The sequence below is a fragment of the Ixodes scapularis genome, unplaced genomic scaffold (genome assembly GCF_016920785.2).
Source record: "Ixodes scapularis isolate PalLabHiFi unplaced genomic scaffold, ASM1692078v2 PGA_scaffold0__279_contigs__length_252992795, whole genome shotgun sequence".
In the NCBI taxonomy this organism is placed as follows: domain Eukaryota; kingdom Metazoa; phylum Arthropoda; class Arachnida; order Ixodida; family Ixodidae; genus Ixodes; species Ixodes scapularis.
The window spans coordinates 159,236,891-159,255,841 of record NW_024609835.1 but is presented as its reverse complement, the minus strand read 5'-3'; the positions used below and the strand labels follow the sequence as shown (position 1 = coordinate 159,255,841).

General features: G+C 46.5%; 1 protein-coding gene across 1 annotated transcript; it reads right to left on the bottom strand.

Annotated features, from left to right (window-relative positions):
* Positions 1–9,674: 9,674 nt before the first annotated feature.
* Positions 9,675–10,505, bottom strand: LOC120840244. Its single transcript, XM_040210654.1, has one exon. It carries the CDS (start codon positions 10,503–10,505, stop codon positions 9,675–9,677), a length of 831 nt encoding a protein of 276 aa, XP_040066588.1.
* Positions 10,506–18,951: the final 8,446 nt, after the last annotated feature.

Genomic DNA, 18,951 nt, shown 5'->3' with positions numbered 1-18,951 from the left:
GAAAAAGAGAAAAAACCGGTCGAGTTCGCGCAACCGGCAGCCTCGAAATACGGAGCTTTTCTTATAATTTGGAAACCGTAAAATGTTTACCGGCGAGTGTTATTGGATTTTACCGGATTTATCCGAGAAAGCAGAAGCCACATTGGCGATATTTACCTGGGGCCATTTTTTCCTAGTTTGTACTTGGGGTTATTAGTCCGGGGACCATTTGGTTTGGGGCCATTTATTCCGGAACCATTTGTTCCGGGACCATTTGTTCCGTTTCCGAATCCAAATAGACGGAAGGGAAATTCGCTATGTCACGGAACATACTTTCCTGGGTGTCACTCTTGATAGGCAGCTGACCTGGAGCCAGTCATGGGCACGTTACCAGTAAAAAGTAACTGTGTTACAGTTACAGTTACCGGCTTCAAAAAGTAACTTGTTACAGTTACAGTTACTGCAAAAACATTAACGCCGTTCATTTCCCGTTACAGTACAAAACAATGGACACAAAAATCATAATCCAAAACAATATTTTATTTGTTACACTATAGTGAGAAGTAAGGTAAACTGAAAAAGTAGAAAAATTTTAACCCGAAGGGTGCTTTTTTTTTTCGCTATTCACTGTTTCAGCATTTCGATGTGCATAATTTATTTGCAATAGTTTTGATAACCTATATACTAGTCAACTTCTTTTCAAAATTGTCATCGGCCCTCGTCAGTGAACGTTTTCGTTTATTTTTCGCTCCGAAGCAAATAAGGACACAGATGGTCGCATAATTACTCGGAAGCAGGCCTAAACATAGCAGGTCAAACATCTTCGCAAGAATATAGTGGGAAAGGAGACAAAGTGAGGCCTTCTGGTGCTCCACGAGAGTGCAATGACTACCGTGGCGTCTGTGTCCGAAAAGCCAACTATGGAAGACGCATCAAATAGGGCTGTTTCTTTCACTTATGACAGGTGTTTTCTCTGGAATCGCTTCAGCTTGTGCACTGCATAGGTACCACAACAAAGTGTCCCTCCATTGGAATGATTCTTGAGTCTATCAACGAAAAAGCCAATAACACTTGAACCTGCCTTCGTGTTTATTCGAGTGGCTCCGAACAGAGTGAATAAGTTAAACAAGCGCCGACTTTCTGCAGAATATGGGGACGGCTTCCTTGAAAACTAATAGGGAAGACGAAACGGCGAGCGGCTGGGTGTACAAACGACAGCACGGACAGATATCCGACAAAGGGGAAGGGAGAGGTGGGGGGGGGGGGGGGGGGGGGGGGGGGGGGGAGGAAGGGGGGGGGGGGGGTCACATTTCAGACGGAATACTCGGAGACATGTCGCAGGACCATAAACACCCGCAGATGGTCCATATAAGAGAAGAGTGAGCCAAAGTCGGTGAAACAGACAGATTTCTTGCCGCCCCTACCACCGCGGGTGCCGGCTTCCTTTATCTCCCAGTTTCGTACTGACTCGTCCGTCGTCCATTCTCAGTCGTGGGCTAAACCAGGCAATTTTCTGTTAGTTTAATGTGTGGTCACGTTTTTTTAAATGTTTCTTTTATCAGCGAGGAGTATTGAGAAAAATACTTCAAGATGGCGATTTCACCATGTCCACGGCAGCGGGGTCCAATTTATTTAGTAAAAAAGTAACTGTAACGGCCTACACAGTTACAGTTACCAAGTTAAAAAGTAACAGTGTTACAGTTACAAGTTACCAGTAATAACGCGTTAGAGGTAAAAGTTACCGAAAAATGTAACTAGTTACCGGTAACGCGTTATTAGTAACTACTTACTGCCCAAAACTGCCTGGAGCTCCCATGTAAAACGCCTTAAAAAGAAGCTCTCCTCTTTCAACCATATAATCAGGATGATTAGTGGTACCAAATGGGGATGCTATGTCTCCGCACTCCTCGCCTTTTATAATGCCTTATTTCTCGGACTTCTGCGCTACAGCCTGCCTGTTGTGCATAGCATCTCACGTACACTCCTGAAAGAACTCGAGAGTATTCAAGCACAAGCTCTTCGCACATGTTTAGGGCTGCGAAGAGGCACTTCTAATTTGGGATCTCTTGCGGAAGCACAAGCGATTTCACCGGCCGTTTTAAGAACGAAAGAAAACGTTAAGTGTTCATCTTCGTCACAAGTCTCGTACATATAAGCATCAGTTCACAAATATTGTAACAGAGAGACCATCATCTGGCTTTACACAAATTATCACACTCTTAAAGGATTACATCCCTACTTCTTTTGAAGCTGCGGTAATTCCAAGCTATCCACCATGGAGGTACCCTTACTTAGAAATTAGAACGAGTATTCCGGGAATCGCTTCGAAGAAAACAATGCCCGCTCCCGTGATTACACAGATAGTGGGCGCGTTAAGTCGGCGTTTTTTTACTCCTTCTCCGGCGCTCCGAGTTTCATACTCTGAGCGCAGCAACTAAACGACGCATAGCGTACAGGAGCGCGACACACCGAGGCTGCGTTCCAAACCTTCTCGAATTTATCCGAGTTACCCTGGCGGATTATGTCACGTGACAACAGAAATAGAGAAACGCTGGACGCGGGTAGGTTTTCAATAACACGTTTTACCCAAGAGTTAAATCGAGTAAGTTTTGGAACAGGGCCAGAAACTGTCGACGGGGCACACGAGCTCCTTCCGACCGTTGATACGGGTGGCAGGAGCCGAATGATTAGGCTTGTTTGGAACGGCAGAGTCCAAAGCAAAAGAAACGGCGACGTCATGAAGTTTCTACGAACGCTTTATTATCCCAGAAAGGTTCAAAGACTCGCTTCGTGCAGATATGTGGAAGGTTACCTCGGCCAATCTATTTATTGACCATGCATGCTGTTCCGATTTAAATTAAAGGCAGCATTCTTGAAGCCACTCGTCGAGGTAGGGAACCCTCAAATTAGTCAGAGATTCCTTGGTTCTTTCGGTTCCGTCTTGCAGCGAGACGGAAGCTACGCCGATACCGGCACACCGTCGTTCGAAAGCACGTCAATTCGTTTAGGCCGTATGCATGAACAAACCTTTCCCGCAACGCTAAATGGTGTTTCGGCTTTCCAATATAACTATTTTTATTCGCTGCGGCTGGGCTAAGCATTTTAAGCAGGGCAGCGGTCTGACTGCCTTTTCATCACAACTTTTCCGTCGCCGAGCTATCGGCACGCGCGTTCGATAGATCAATCCGTTTTCTGGCAAGACGCACGAACATACCTTTTCCTCAACGCTCACTGCTGTTTCGGCTTTCAAATAGAAGTATCTTTATTCGCTTGGCTAAGCATTATAAACCGGACAAAAGCGGTCCGAATGTCTCCTCATTCCGACAACTTTTCTGTCGCTGTGCTATCGGCACGCAACCGTTCGATAGATGCATTTCTTTTTTCAGGCGAGATGCACGAACAAACCTTTTTCGGAACGCTAATTGCTGTCTCGGCTTTCAAATCAAATCGTTTTTAGCTGCTGGATTAAACACTAATCAACTGAAAAGGGGCAGCGGTCCGGCTACGCCTTTCGCCTCGACGGTCTGGACGGTCGCAAGAGCAGCGCAGCCATCTTGTTTGTTTACGTGACGTCACGGAGCGCGAAGAAGTGACTCGCGCTCCGAGAAATTCTCGGTGCACGGAGAGCGCACGGGAGTGTCAGTCTCCGGTGGCACTCCTGTCCGTTTAGTGAAAGGAGCGCCAAACTCTCGCGCTCTGGAGCACGGACTTAACGCGCCCAGTGCTGGAATACATAATGCCCCATTTAGACATGTCTCCACTGACGGGTCTACAATGTCAGCATCATCAACCCTGGGAGCCTACATTCCGTCTCTTGACGCATGCACACAAGCAAAAACTGGGCCACGTTTCTCGTCAACAGCGTCGGAACTCGTAGCAATTCGAGCAGTCGTTGCACACGTGGGAGCCGAGAGTCCTAGTTTTTGGGTTGTCGTTGTGGGCTCTAAATCTGCACTACACACCTTTTCTACGATGAAGAAATCTAGCCCGAACTTGCAACTTGCACAGGATATTCTGGAAGCAGCTCGCCAAGCTTCATGCAAAGGGCACCAGTTTATTATACAATGGATTACTGGTCACTCTGGTATAACCGAAAATGTTATCGCTGACAGAAACGCTCGTGACAGCGCTATTACTGTGTCAATTCCGCTGTCTAGGTCAGATGCAAATAACTTGATTAGAGATATTGGCAAAGAAATAGCATCTTCTTTTTGGAGACATCCTCGATATCATTATTCCTATCTTTACAGTATCGATCCCAAACTTTAATTTCGGGCACCACGAGGACTACAAAGGGCAGCCGAGATGGTCCTACATCGCTTGAAACTGAATATGGCAACACCAACAGCTATCTTCATAAAATCGGTAGAGCTGAGCCGTCTGAATCTGCTTCGTGCGGAGTCGAACGTAACATCGAATATGTGTTGTGTGAATGCAAGGAGTACAGCCTTGAAAAGGAGCTTATGAAGACAGACCTGGGGCTACAAAATGAACAAGACGTAAACATTTGCACTCTGCCTGGTCCATGGATTTCTGCTGCTGAAGGGTATAAAAGCCACGAAATCTCTGCTGAAATTTCTAACAGCTACTCGCTTGCAGAAAAAACTGTAGGGTAGTAGATGAACAGCAATGGCCAATGGAATTTTCCAGTAAAACAATTTCGTGAGTTTTTTTTAATTAATCCTTTAATACTTTTGTATTGCGTGTTTTCTCCCACTATTCTTTTCTGCTTACCTTTCTCTCTACTATTTTTATGATTTTCGCTTCCGTTTATTTCGCAATGCAGCAAATCAGGACTAGGCGCTGATTGACATCTTTGTTTAATAAACGCCTACCTCTCTCTCTCCCATAGAGCGAATCCGCAAAGAAAATTTAGGATCGCAACCGATCACCTGAAGTGCTTTTCTCACAGGCGCAACGCGATATTTTATGAGACGATCATTTCGATCGACTTTTGATAAACCATAGTTAGCATCGCATCCCACTATGAATTCTTATAAGTGTCTGAAACTCATTATATTTCAAACTAATTCTATATCAGAATATCGCCTTTATTCGCGCAATTCAAACGACGGCGCCGGCTTCGCCCGCCGGCGTGTGGCAGGCGGCATACTTCTTCAAAATGGTTAACATCCACCAGCTCGCCTGCGCAATCACTACATTATCATACTTCTTGCATTCGCCGTCTGCTGCAGGCATCTTGAGGACCGGAAGTTGCAGTCGTAAATAATTCAGAAACAAGCGATTACCGGCACACTTTTGTCAAAACATATATGACATTCAAGGTTTCTATATCTGTAATTTTTAAAAGTTTAAATCCTACTCCTGATTTTTGAACAGTCAGGTTTTCGTAGCGAAACCTAGCCACATGTTTTTGTCCATTACAACGACCCTAGCAACGGTATTTTGTATCTATGACGTCACACTTACGGAGTCAATTACTATAATTTTGCAGACCCAAACGCGCATAATGTATGATGCGCTTCTCAGTGAGGTATATTAAATTTGCAAACAATTCTTAGTAAAAATTTATTAGAATAAATTAATCAATCACCTGAATTTGCCGGGCCGTGTCCAAACATTTAAGAATTTATGAAAATGTCAGCTTTTCTTTTGAGCAGAAGTCACGATGTGACAAACTACTTCGCCACGTATTCGATGCGGGAGGATCTAAGTGTCAATTTCTGACAAGGATTTGGCCGTCAGCAACTGTCGAGTCACAAGTTGGATAGAAGCGTCGGTATCGGCAAGCTCAATGTAGCAAAAACAAGAGTGCAGCGCTTTGCAACACAACTGTGCGCGCGTGCGCAGCTAAGAAGGCAGCACGTCATTTACTCTGGCGAATGCAGAACCTTTTTTTACAGCAATCTTCACAGATTCTAAAAAAAAGAAAAAAAGAAAACGACTCAGGAAGGAACTGAATAGCCCTGAGAAACGCCGCGCAAGCTGTAATGTGAAACTCCAGTCATGTTTTTAAAACATTGAAGTTTTTTTAATATAAAAAGTAACTTCGAGTCGCTACTATTCATTAGAAAAATCACTCACAAAAACGTCATACACGTCTCTCAAAAAAAAAATAAACCGTTTTAATCGGCATAAATGCCAACAACATGGCCACTCTGTGCTTTGACAAAGCGCGTCGTCTGCTCGCATCCTACCAGCTCCGTCCCAGGAGGGCACCCGCGAGATGTCGCCACCAAAGCAACTCGTCGCCAATACAGGAACTCTAGACCAATTTGCATCGCCACGTTTCCTGACGGCGCACCGTGCCTGCTGCTGAGAACCGTGCAGTGCGCACGAGCATCCTTTTAACGCGATAGCATTCTTTAGCTACCCCCAAGGAAGTTATAAATACTAGGAGGGGACACGTTGCAATATTTGCGAAGCCTAGTCATAAAAAGTTTAAATGATGTTGCGGCCAACGTGACCAAAGATCTCTCGGGCAATTGGTGCGCGTGACATGTCACGTGTGAAATGGATGGTTGATTTTATAAGGATTCCTTTGTGCGGTTGCGCGCGTTACGTTCGGTAGGTTTTATGAGATTGAAAACTAGACGTGAACCAAGCAAGCGGTTGAGGCGGATCACGAACAGACGACACACCGCTGAGCAGCGGGAACAGAAAACGAAAGCGCGGCCAGGCGTCGCCGGGACGCTAATTTCCGCCGGCTACGGGATGGGCGCTTGTAGCGTGGTCGGCTGCCACAATCAAATTTGCTTTTTCTCGGCGGGGCTTACCTTTCACCGGTAAGCCCTTGGCGTATTACACACACATAGTTTTACGGTAACAGGAATCGATTAACGATTCTCTTAGATTTCCGACGGTCACCGAACTGCGCAAACAATGGATTTGGGCCGTTGATCGCGACGGTGGCTGGACCCCATCGAAGTGGTGCGTGGTGTGCTCCGTGCACTTAAAAACCACGAACCTCTACAGCAGCGTTTCAGGTCGTTGTCACCCGAAAAGTGATGGCGTTGAGGAAAAGTCACTAGTTGAGGAAAAGTCACTACTGAAGTACCTCCCAACCATAAAAGTTAGCCAAGACCACCTTGAACTTTTCTTTTGGGGCCATCAGATCACATGGGGAATGCAATGATAATCCAACTGCGAGATAGTTTGCTGCAGCCTTCAAGAACTTGCTTGTGGTAAACGAAGTGCGAGATGTCACACCTGGAAACTGCCTACCACTTCATGTCAGCAGCTCAGTGAAGCAAGACTCCCTGGATATCATCAACTGGTCCACCGCTCGAAGAAGCCTCGTGGAGGAATCGGAAGGCACCAGCATGGATAGAGATGACGACATTCCTCTCGACCACGATCACTTGCCGGATCCAAGATTGGTGTCAGAATTATCCTAATAGGATTATTGCTTACATTGCTCGGTTTGTGGCTCGTCGCCACCGAAAAAGGTTGCACTGTGCAGACTCCATTGACGCACTCACGATCACAGCTCCCACAGGTCAAATCTACTCACTTATCCGACATAAAACCTTAGGAAGGTTGCTCTACCTAACTGGAGATGTTGTCAGGATTTGTCGAGAAGGTGAAAAAGCTCTGCGATCTACCCTGGCACACCCGTCCACATGGACAAAGAATTTCTTCCCAAAGCTACTTATCAATGTTCTCAGATCATTCATTGAAAATGACATGTTCACCACACTCAATGAAAACATGCTTGACAACAACCCAATGGAAAGCCACGGATTTCATCTTATGCGATGCACCGCCCAGAAGTAACTTGACAGGCTGCACAGCATAAGCAGAACTTCTACACAAAGCCTCCATCCGCAAAAGAGTAGACAAAGACGTACAAAGTTGACACAGTTCCAAGACCAGTGAAGGCACATACTTGGGCTTGAACAAGGATGATTAGCCAGGAGCAAACAATTACAAAAACAAGGCAGATAAAATTTGACGTGACATTATATCTGGGTCTTAAGCATGTTTGTGTCGATGGACATCACTGTTAAGAGAATGCAGCAAGAGTGAAATCTCATTCATACTGCCTCATTTTCTTACGTTAGGTTACGTTAAGAAATATTACGTTGAAGTCATCGGGAGCTGTGTGCCCCATATTAAGCGAGGCTACCAGTTTGAGGGGAAAGCATGACACGCGACATTCGAGACACGAATGTTTCGGTAACTTATACGTATCGTAACTTAACGTAAGAAAATGGGGCAGTGTAAATGAGCCTTTAGACTGCAGAGATTGTACATATATTCACAGCGTGAACTATATACTAGTTTGCTTGTGTGCAGTTAAGACTGCTTATATATAGTGTCATACGTATTTCATTTTGTTTGCAAGAATATAGTCCATGAAACATCTCCCAACCCCGAGTTAAATTAAATTGGTTCAATTCGTCACGACAGGAATAAAACATCCCAGTGGACAACCTGCTTAGTGGTGGCAACAAAAAGAAGCGATGAAAGCACAGCTATCATTTGCAGATGGGCGCGGAAATCACCGCCATAAAAATCCGTTCGTATTGGTCCAAACTGTCGGTTGTATATAATTTGTTCTTGCTTTGGCTTCTGCAGTAATTAGTGGCCAGGAGATAAAAAAAAAAATACTCCACGCTAATACATTCAGATGCACGGTACGTTACCCGAATCACGTCAACAGGCAATCGTTACAGCGTTGACGTTCCACGTTGAATACTATCGTCTTAAGGATGGTAACGGTCTGTAGAAAACAGAATGCATTTGCTTTATAGTTGGGGGTACATAACGAAGCACAGCAGGCGTAGAATCGGTCGGCTCGGCGCAGGTAAACGTTTCCAGCTGTGATGACTTGTTAACTTCTGGTCTTCGTTCAGATTAGAAGGTAGAAAAAGGGTACTCGCATTAGTAGAAAGAAGATAAAAGTAACGTTTTAATACTTAAGCGGTTGGAGTGGCCACACAGGCTGTGGTTTCATCGGTCACGATCGCCACACAGGCATTCCAGTCTCACACGAGCTCGTGCACACACAGTGCTCCGGCTCACGAGGTCTCGTCGTCGTCTTTTTTTTCTTTAAGGGGTCATTTACTTGTGGAAAGTCTACACTCAGCCGTCCTGGAGGCTTAACGTCCTCGTTAAGTTTGATGACACACACAAATATTAAAGTAATAGATGAGCACACACGAAAGGAAAAATTACTGTACGACTTCACATTAAACACTTTCGCAGTCTAGCAGGCAGCGTACGTTTTCTTGAAAGTCTTCTAACTGCTGGGAGCCCCTCTTGCTCGTCTCCCGAATCTTCGGAGGCAACATCGTCGTCGAGGTAGGACGCTGCCGACGTCGTTGACCATCCTTTTAACTGGGAGACGTGTGCCGTCGTTGCGAACCGGCTCCCAGAACTTTGATCGAGCTCTGCCACTCGATAGGTATCTGCGGGCAGCACCTGGGTGACAACCAGGGGTCCTCGGTACTTGGGTTGTGTCTTCGTTGGGTTGCCGGTATGTTGTGTTGCTCTCCTCACAAATACAACTTCTCCCACATCGTACAGCTTTGCTGGGTAGTGCCGACGATCATACGTCTGCTTGCTTCTTTCCTGTTCCTCCAGCAACCGTTGTCTTACACGTACTCGCAGCTCGCTAGGATCCTTCCATGTGGCCTCATCAGCCAATGCTAGCTCCTGTAGCCCAATTCCGTAGAAGCTTGGCTTGTATCCATGAAGAAGTTCGAATGGTGTCTTCCCTGTTGTCTTGTTCACAGCATTGTTCGGTTTACTCGCTCGACTTGTCCGTTGGCCTGGGGGTGACGCTCTGGTTGTGCCACCTCTCTGCAATGACGTTGGGTATGGTCAGTTCCGTTGCAGCGAAGGCACTTCAAGGGTCGCTTAAGCTGGGGGCAGTCCCGTGCCAACTGGCCGTACTGGTTGCAGTTGTAACATTTCCGTTCTCCTCTTCCATTCGAGAGTGGCGGCCGTTTGTCAGTGGTGTTCCTCGAATCGCCAGTTTTTCTTGCGAATTTCGCACCTGTGTCTTGGATACTGGCCGCATCGGTTATGCTCTTCTTGTCACGGGGACCACCAAAACGTTCTTGCCTTTCGCATTCGATCCTCTCAAATTCTTGGATATCGTGCAGGAGGTCGTCATCGTCGTCGTGGGTTTTTCCCAACAGCATTGTACTTAATTGTCTTGAACGCAGGCCCGTGATAACTTGCTCCCGCGTATCGCAAATGTCAAGTCCCGCCTCCTTGGACAAACAAACTTTAGAGTGTAAATAGGCCGTTGTACTTTCGCTCCGTTGCTGGACGCGATCCTGCATCCTTCTCCAGCGTTCCGCTGCACGCGACTGGCTGACAAAGGTTCGGCGAAATTGGTCCTCGAACTCTTCCCACGAGGTGATGTCAGCGCTGCGTGAGCGTAGCCAATCCTTGGCGGCTCCCGTGATGTAGGACTTGGCGCTCTCGAGCAGAAATGGTGACGGCCATTTACGGAGCGTCGCCGTTCGCCGCAGGTTCTCCACCCATTCACGAGCTGAAGCCGCGTCCTCACTGCCGTCAAATATTGAAATGCTCTTACTCAGGTCGGGCATTACTTGGAATGTCGTCACGCCTTGCGATTCCACCGCCGCTGATGATGTCGTTGCTGTATACGAAATCAGGCGTTCCAGTAAGTACTTCAGCAGACGATCTTTTTCCACGATTACGTTAAGGAGTTTACGCACGGAGACTATTTCGCCTTGATCGGTGGCTTCGGCTGAGCTGGTCGTGTGTGGAAGCTTGTCCTTGTCTATCTTCGATTTAGTCAAGCAGCGTGAAGCTCGTGGTACTTCCGGGCAGTCATCGATCCATATCCCACTTCTGAGATGTTAACTTCTGGTCTTCGTTCAGATTAGAAGGTAGAAAAAGGGCACTCGCATTAGTAGAAAGAAGATAAAAGTAACGTTTTAATACTTAAGCGGTTGGAGTGGCCACACAGGCTGTGGTTTCGTCGGTCACGATCGCCGCACAGGCATTCCAGTCTCACACGAGCTCGTGCACAGACAGTGCTCCGGCTCACAAGGTCTCGTCGTCGTCTTTTTTTTTTCTTTAAGGGGTCATTTACTTGTGGAAAGTCTACAGACTAATAAACACCACCACGCTCCATGCTACCCGCAACCGCCAACCACGCTACGGTCACGTGAGGTGGTCACGTTGGCCCAATATGTGAGGAGGGTAAGGAGGAAAATGAGAAAGAGGCGATCCGTCAAGGGACCATGGCTTGTGGAGGTTACGCGGCTGACGTCATGCCCAGGTTTCCTATCTGCCTAACCATCAGTGGCCCTCTGAACCGCGAAGGAGCCAAGGGCAAGTGGCCACGCGAGTGGCGCCCCGCCGCTGATAAAAAGCGGGGAGGGGGGGGGGGGGGTGCGACCGCCCCCTTCGTTCCTCCCCCCCACAACTTTATTTAGGACCGACACTGCTCTAATCACATTGTTTAACGGCACAAAGAACCATTTCACGACACAATAGATTATCCCACAACTCGTATTTTTGTTGAAAATAACAAGAATTGGTCAATTTCTCAAACGAACCTTATCAGACTCTGAATGAACTTGATAATAAAAACAACCTGACCTGGAAAAAAAAAAGGAGGCGGGGGGGGGGGGGGGGAGATTGTTGATTGAGCAGGCTATCGCACACCAGCTCGGAGCGAGCGAAAGCTCGGGCTACAAAACCCAGGGATTCGTGGTTCAATCCCCACGCCCGCCCGTTTCGATATTGAGCGTCGTACTGGCGTGCGGTCGTGTGTCAATATACTGCTTAATGCATGTTAAATACCCCAGACTAAGGGTAGTACCGCACTGGCTATGGTGGGAGCTACATGCACGCTGAACCAATCAGCCGCCTCCCTCTTATCACTTGACCCGGTTCTCCACGCTTTAGTATGGTCGGGAGCGTGTAGAAATGGCGGAGGAGAGGCGTTTGACTAGTCCAACTAGGACGTAGTCTCTACCGCAGTCTCCGCTTAAGAGTGAAAGGAGCATAAATTTCTCATCTACAGCTGAGATATTAGACTCTCATTGGGACTGTCTAACTTCCGGTTTTACAAACATACCCACAACACAATTTAAAAAAGTCAATTTACAACAAAATGACGCATACTCTTGAATTTTAAATGGTACTCCTAAGGAGAATGTGTACTTATGAAGAAAAAAAAATATATATATTTTTTTTCTTCATAAGTACACATTCTCCTTAGGAGTACCATTTAAAATTCAAGAGTATGCGTCATATATATATATATAGATAAAGAAAATATAGCGTAGGATGCCTAAGACTATAAAGTAATGAAGTCGCACTTCGAAACGTTGTTGGAGTTTTAAAGCATTTAGTGTGTCGACGTTTCGGCCTGAGACAGGCCTTCTTCAAAACTGGTTGCCAGAGTCGGTTACAGGGTTGTTTTCGGTTTCCACACCCGGGCCACGTCACCTGTCAGATCACGTGTAAAAATGCCCAAGTAAAAGAGCCCAAGGTCCTTGCGAGGCGTTCACGAAGTGAACGCCTCGCAAGGATTATCCCTTCCGTTCCCCGAGTAGTCTACAGACGCTCACGCAATCTTAGGGACGCCATAGTTAGGTCTAAGACAACCTACACTGAAAGCACTGGCAGTCGCCCTTGTGGAAGAACCAATTGCGAGGTCTGTCAACACGTGACACCTGAAACCACGGTAGAGAGTACGAATTCCAATTTCACCTACATAATCCACAGAAACTTAAGCTGCAGTACAAGTAATGTGATATACCTCCTCACATGTGGCACCTGCGGAAAGCAGTACGTGGGCCAAACCAGCACACCTTTCCGATTGAGGTTTAACAATCACAGGGCGCATGTAAATTCATTTCCCAAACTCCCCCTATCAAAAGATATGGCTTTACCCAAACACACGTTTGACAAACTGGAGGTTACATTTTTACAATCCAATTTCAAAAGCAACCGTGATCGCGAGCAGAGATAATCGTATCTTATTTACAAATTTAATTCAATCCGGGCCGGTATTAATGAAGATCCAGGTATAATGTCATCTATGCATGCAATCTACCTTGATCCCCCTGTAGCGGAGTGACTGCAGCTAATTCAATCCCATTCGTTCAACCCTTTAATTTTTTCGTGTACCTTTCTGTATAACCTGTCGATGAGTCAACGGGTCATGACCTTCAACAGGCATCTTCCAACTGTTGCTCCTTGTTGAATGTTCTGGGACTGTGGATAACACTGTTATATTTACGATTTTTTTTTTTTGCAGTTGATTTGTTTATGCGCTTCGGCCGAGCGTTTGCTTGATTTACTGTGTGCGCTTTTTTTTATTTTTTATTATTTTTTTTAATACAGGGGATTTCTATGCGCGTTGGCGTTGATTTACTCTGTGTGCTTATTTCACCTTTTCTTTCTCTATGTAGGGATTTTTCTATGCGTTTTGGCGTTATTTACTGTGTGCGCTTATTACATTCCTCCCGTTTTTTTTTTTTTTTTTGCTTTGTTTTGTTTGACTTTGCGTCCTTCCGCGGCGTGCGTTGGTGGCCATCTGGGCCGATCCAACTATGTGAACGTTACTGCGCCTTCCGCACGCGACGTTCCTGGGGTCACGAAATTTGACGTGGTCTTTGGTTGGCTCCGATGGCTGGTGGCGTCTGCTGCGGCCGTGCGTGGAGTGGGGGGGAGTACAGCAGCGTTTTTTTTACTTGGGCTCTTTTACTTGGGCATTTTTACACGTGATCTGACAGGTGACGTGGCCCGGGTGTGGAAACCGAAAACAACCCTGTAACCGACTCTGGCAACCAGTCTTGAAGAAGGCCTGTCTCAGGCCGAAACGTCGACTCACTAAATGCTTTAAAACTCCAACAACGTTTCGAAGTGCGACTTCATTACTATATATATATATATATAAACGAATATGTGCAGATGAATGAACCATACTTAACCCAATGAATCAAAGAATTGAAGTTTTCAGGAACCCGCCGCACACCCGACACCCGATTACACCCGACCGGACATTGGGAGGCCCAGAGTTCAAATCCTGGCTCCGCCGTTTTTTGGGCTTTCGGCGGGTTCCTGAAAACTTCAATTCTTTGGTTCATTGGGTAAAGTATGGTTCATTCATCTGCACATATTCGTTTATATCCTTCTCGGAGACCACGTACGATGGTGTGAAGTGCCCGCGTTGTATATATATATATATATATATATATATATATATATATATATATATACAACGCGGGCACTTCACACCATCGTACGTGGTGCCGCCGAAAGCCAAAAATTGGCGGAGCCAGGATCCTGGCTCCGCCAATTTTTGGCTTTCGGCGGGTTCCTGAAAACTTTGATTCTTTGATTAATTGGATTCAGTACGGTTCATTCATCTGCACATATTCGTTTATATATATAAATATATATATATATATATATTAAAATAAGTTGCATGTAAAATTCGCATGATGATTTGTATGACCAGTATTGCAACAAAAGCCCTCAACTCCCATGTACCTGGTTAGCGGAGTTGTTAAAATATACGGAGTTTTCGTAGATGGCTTTCGGCATCCCGCAACGCTCTCTGCAACCCGCTGCGACATCAGGAACTCTACAGTCAAGGCCATCGGCGCGCAGGCGCAGTAGCGGCTTCGTTGCGGAGGGCTTAGCGGAGGGGGAAACGCGGTCTACGAAAACTCCCCAATATAATAAGGAGTTTTCGTGGACCGCGTTTTTCCCTCCGCTAAGCCCTCTGCAACGAAAACGTTGCTCCTGCGCCTGCGTGCCGCTAGCCTTGACTGCAGAGTTCCGGGTAGCGCAGCGGGTTTCGGAGAGAGTTGCGTAACGGCGAAAACAATCTAAGAAAACTCCCTATTCTTGGATAGTGGAGTCGGTCCAGGAGGTATGGTCACGTCAGCGGCACAGGAAAAAAACCTAAAGTACACGTACATCACACGGTTCCAACGAGGCAGAGGGGCTTAGAGTGATGAACCGGAAGTTCGGAAGTGGCACCCGCCCGGTTGCCGCCATGTTGTACGCAAATGTGACCACTCGTCACGTGACCTTCCAAGAGCCGTGACGTCACAGGTAAGATGGCAGCGCCCAGAGCTGGCGGATGCGAGTTTGTTCGGTGCGCGGTAGCAGTGATGTGCAGCTGCTTTCCGACGACTTCAGGCTTCTTCGTGCTCGCTGACGCAGGTATAATGTGAAAATATGAAGGAATGAGACTTTATACCCTTTTTGCGCAAGATCGCTCTGGATCATCTGGATATTAACACCTGTGAGACAACATCAGCCGTATCGCCGTACCGGTGCTCGGATTCCGGGATGTGTTCGAGGATCAATAGAACTTTGAGTGCTTTTAGCATGAAATTTTTAGATTCTTTTAGCTTTGTTTGAACCTTGAAATGTCTGAAAATCGACGCGAAATGTATGCGTCGGATGTAGAACGCAGGGGAAGTTGTTTCAGCCCTAGGTAACTGCATAATCACAGCAACTTTTAGCGAGGAAGCTCCTGCGATCTTTACATTTTGCACTTATCAAAATTTTACGATATAACTTCAGGCATAAAATATTCGCATTTTTCTAGCTTCGTTTGAACGTTGAAATGTCTGAGAATCAAAGCGAAACGTATACGTCGCGTTAGGGCCTAGAAGAAGTTGTTTCAGCTCCCAAAGCAAGCTTTTCTTCCTTTTTTTGTGAGTGCGAAGTGCACACTTATTTTCAGCTACGAAGATGACGTTTTATTGAGTGTGGGGATGAATAAATCGTTGCAGACACCTGCCTCAAAGCTATTCGACTTGCTATAAAAACAACTGTTTTGGTGTATGCATAGATTAACTGCACATTTTTCTCTCTCGTGGGATTTTTTGCAGCAATACTTTTTTCCATCAAGAGTGAATTGTATTAGTCCGTCAATTATTTAATTGTACTAATTACCTGGATAAGATGATTCATATTTGTGTTCATCCCATGCCTGGAGAGCAGCCTTGTTGAAAAATGTTGACTACCATTCCTTTCGGTCTCTTCATTATACTTTTTTCAAAAGTGGGGGCTGCCTATACTTCGTATCACCGTAACTTGGAAATGGGCAACCGCCACAGCCCCCTCGAGCCAATCAGAGGGACGGAGTGAAGGTGTGTGACAAATCTGTGCAGACGAGCACTCTGATAATATGTAGTCATGTGCATCTCTCCAATGAGCATATTGACTTGTGTAGCCTTTGCCATATGCCAAATTCTGATAAAACGAATTACAGTAGCTACTACTCTAATTACCCCAGGCTTTCATACTTCGGGCATTTGTTCGACAAGAATGTTATGTCCGACATCCCTGTGAATTCGGCTCAGTGCCTATTGGACTCGAATTTTGCATTAGCGTTCGACGTGAACTGGGGCCCATTCGTGTGCTTTACGCCGAAAAAAAAATGGTGACAGTTGTGTTGCTTGATGGGGTTCTGCAAAGGGTCTGTTGTGTCCTGCTATATAACAATGCATCAACAGATACTATTAAACTATATGCTCAGAGGTGTTTGTTTTTGCAATTAACAAGTTACAGCAGTGTGCTTTAATGTTATTATCATGTGTGTAGTTTTAAGTATCCTCTCTGCAATGCCTACGAAGGCCCCTGGAGGAAATAAATTAATAAATAACATTTTCCCATCACTGGAGTTGGTTTTCGGATGCACCATGTGTTCAGGAGAGGTGGGAGCGAGTGCAGCCCCATGCAACAAGTCTGCCAGTCTGGTATTTCCCATTAATTGATATTGAAGGGTCAGAGATACGAGTGTACTCAAAAGGACCTGCGCGTGCAGTGAACACAATTCTTGGTGTATAGACTCTCAAGGCGTAAAGGCAAGAGGAATTATGTTTATCTGGTTAGTGTATCAAATATGTTTATTTCCACTTGATTACATAATTATTGATGCTTAGTAAAGGGTTCCATAACGAGTTCTTTCTGCGACAGTCTCCTGTCAGGCGTTCAGTCGCAATACCTGTGGACCTTGTTGTCGGATGACGCTCCTGGCACATCGGTGTTCAATTTGGTCGAGTGGCAACTTTGACCGACTGATGCCATCTTGTAATCATACGTCGTGTGCGGCCACTGACATCTGATGCACAGAAGCTGCAGGGCTGGCTTTTAGTTTTCTGCATCAATGCAGCAAGCTCGGGCATGTATTGCCTACCTGGCTGTGCCTTTTGCTGTATCGTTGACTTGATAGCTGGCAACAATGTTTGTTGGCTATCCAAGCCATTTCACTTTCATTTCGTAATGACGATTTATTATGCATCCCGCGACCACTGCAACTTGTGTAAGTCTCGGTGGGCAAAGTGAAATCTGGTGATGCTTGCAGTCCACTTTCGGGGGCAACCAACCATTCTATTTCTTCAAGTCACTCAGCGGCATTGTCTGTCAAAGTTGGAAATTGTGTGCTTCATTGCATGGACACAGATAAATGGTGTCAGCAAATTATTAGGTATTGTCCTTGGACGACAACCGACACCAAATCAACTGTCCTTGCATTGCAGCTCACCTGCTTTGTCGGGCTTACCTCCCGTCCAGATGAAGGGGATAACGAGCTTCGGGGTAATGTCGGCACCAGGGACAAAGACCGCCGAAGATAGTCCTCAATCTTTCGCGGAAGCTTGTCGAGACGTGGTCGAGGGTCGTTCGGCGCGAACCCTTGCAGGCCAATTCATTGGTACGGGCACCTCCAGTAGACATGGTCGGCCTCATGCAGTGGTAGCAGAGTGGTTTTCGGTCGGCCATTCGCAGCACCTCCGTTTCCCTCGGTATACTTTGTTCAGCGCAGACCTACACTGGTTCTTCCCGATGTTGGGAATGCTTCGGCGTTGGGGTGTCTCGTTGAATTGGCATTGAATAGTAACAGGTAGCCGGTAGTGGTCGTTGTGAATTTGTGGCATAAGTCGCTCTCGGTTCGTCAGATGCCACTTCGCTCGAAGAAGTCTCCAATTGAAATACTTGTCGAACGTGTTCAGAAACAATCTCGGCAATCAAAATAAAAGCCGGGCAATTGATGTCAGGAACTAGCTTCCTTATCTCCTCTCGGACACTGTTGTAAATGATGTCGCGGATGCCTAGGGGGCTGGCGTCAATGTTGCAGCTGGACGACTTGAGTGTCGAGACGCCGGGAAGTTGTTGACAGTGACAGGCTAGGGCCTGCAGTGTACATTCAATGTTGGAAGCCTCGGTGATATGAATCCTTTGACTGTTGTCGTGGGGTTGCGGACAAAGCTGCCGGAGGTGTTGTCCCTCACATGAGAGACATGGGATTCTTAGCTTCTTGTCTTCTGTAGCATCAGGGTTGGCGTGGGTACTCAATCAGGCGCAAGACATCCTCCACGAAGGCGGTGACGCGCTCGTTGGGGCCATGTCCTGGACAGAATCAGAAATTCGGCTCTCTCTCGTCAATGTTGGCTGATGAAAGTGCACTTCAGCTCGATCTTCCAAACTTCTCACGACGTTGAGGATGATTCGTGGTTCTCAAACCAGTGCCTGGAGGTTTCTTCTACAAGAATTAGAGGTTCTGCAGGAGCTGGTTGTCCGTCTACCCACTGTGGCGGGCGACACGGCCATATATTTCGATCCAGCCTTCGACGTCATTATACACCTTGCGTGAAATGGCGTCGGAGGTGCGCGGTGCGACGGGCATGCAAACGATGGTGGGAGCGGACCCGGTTTGCTTCTACAGGTTTGTCATTGTTGGCTTAGTCATTATATTCCTAACGAGCGTGTTGGTACGATGCACTAGATAACAGAAAGTATAAAACAGAGAGAGGACGAAACACAGACGAGTACATTCTTTCAACTCTCAACAAAGGTTATTCCATGGGGTGCGAACGTATGTTCCCCTGCGCAGACTTAGGGAAAGGGGGAAGAGGACAGAGGCAGAGGGGGAGTAAGAGGAAGGAAGGGAGGGTGGGAGAGGCGGCTGGGAGCGTGGACTCGTTGGGGTCGGGCCGCTCACCGAGGTCGTCTAATCACCCCGGTCAGCTCTTGGCTCAGATAATC

Coding starts and splice junctions, on each gene's coding strand:
- LOC120840244 (XM_040210654.1), bottom strand. CDS start 10,505: ATGCCCGACCTGAGTAAGAGCATTTCAATATTTGACGGCAGTGAGGAC.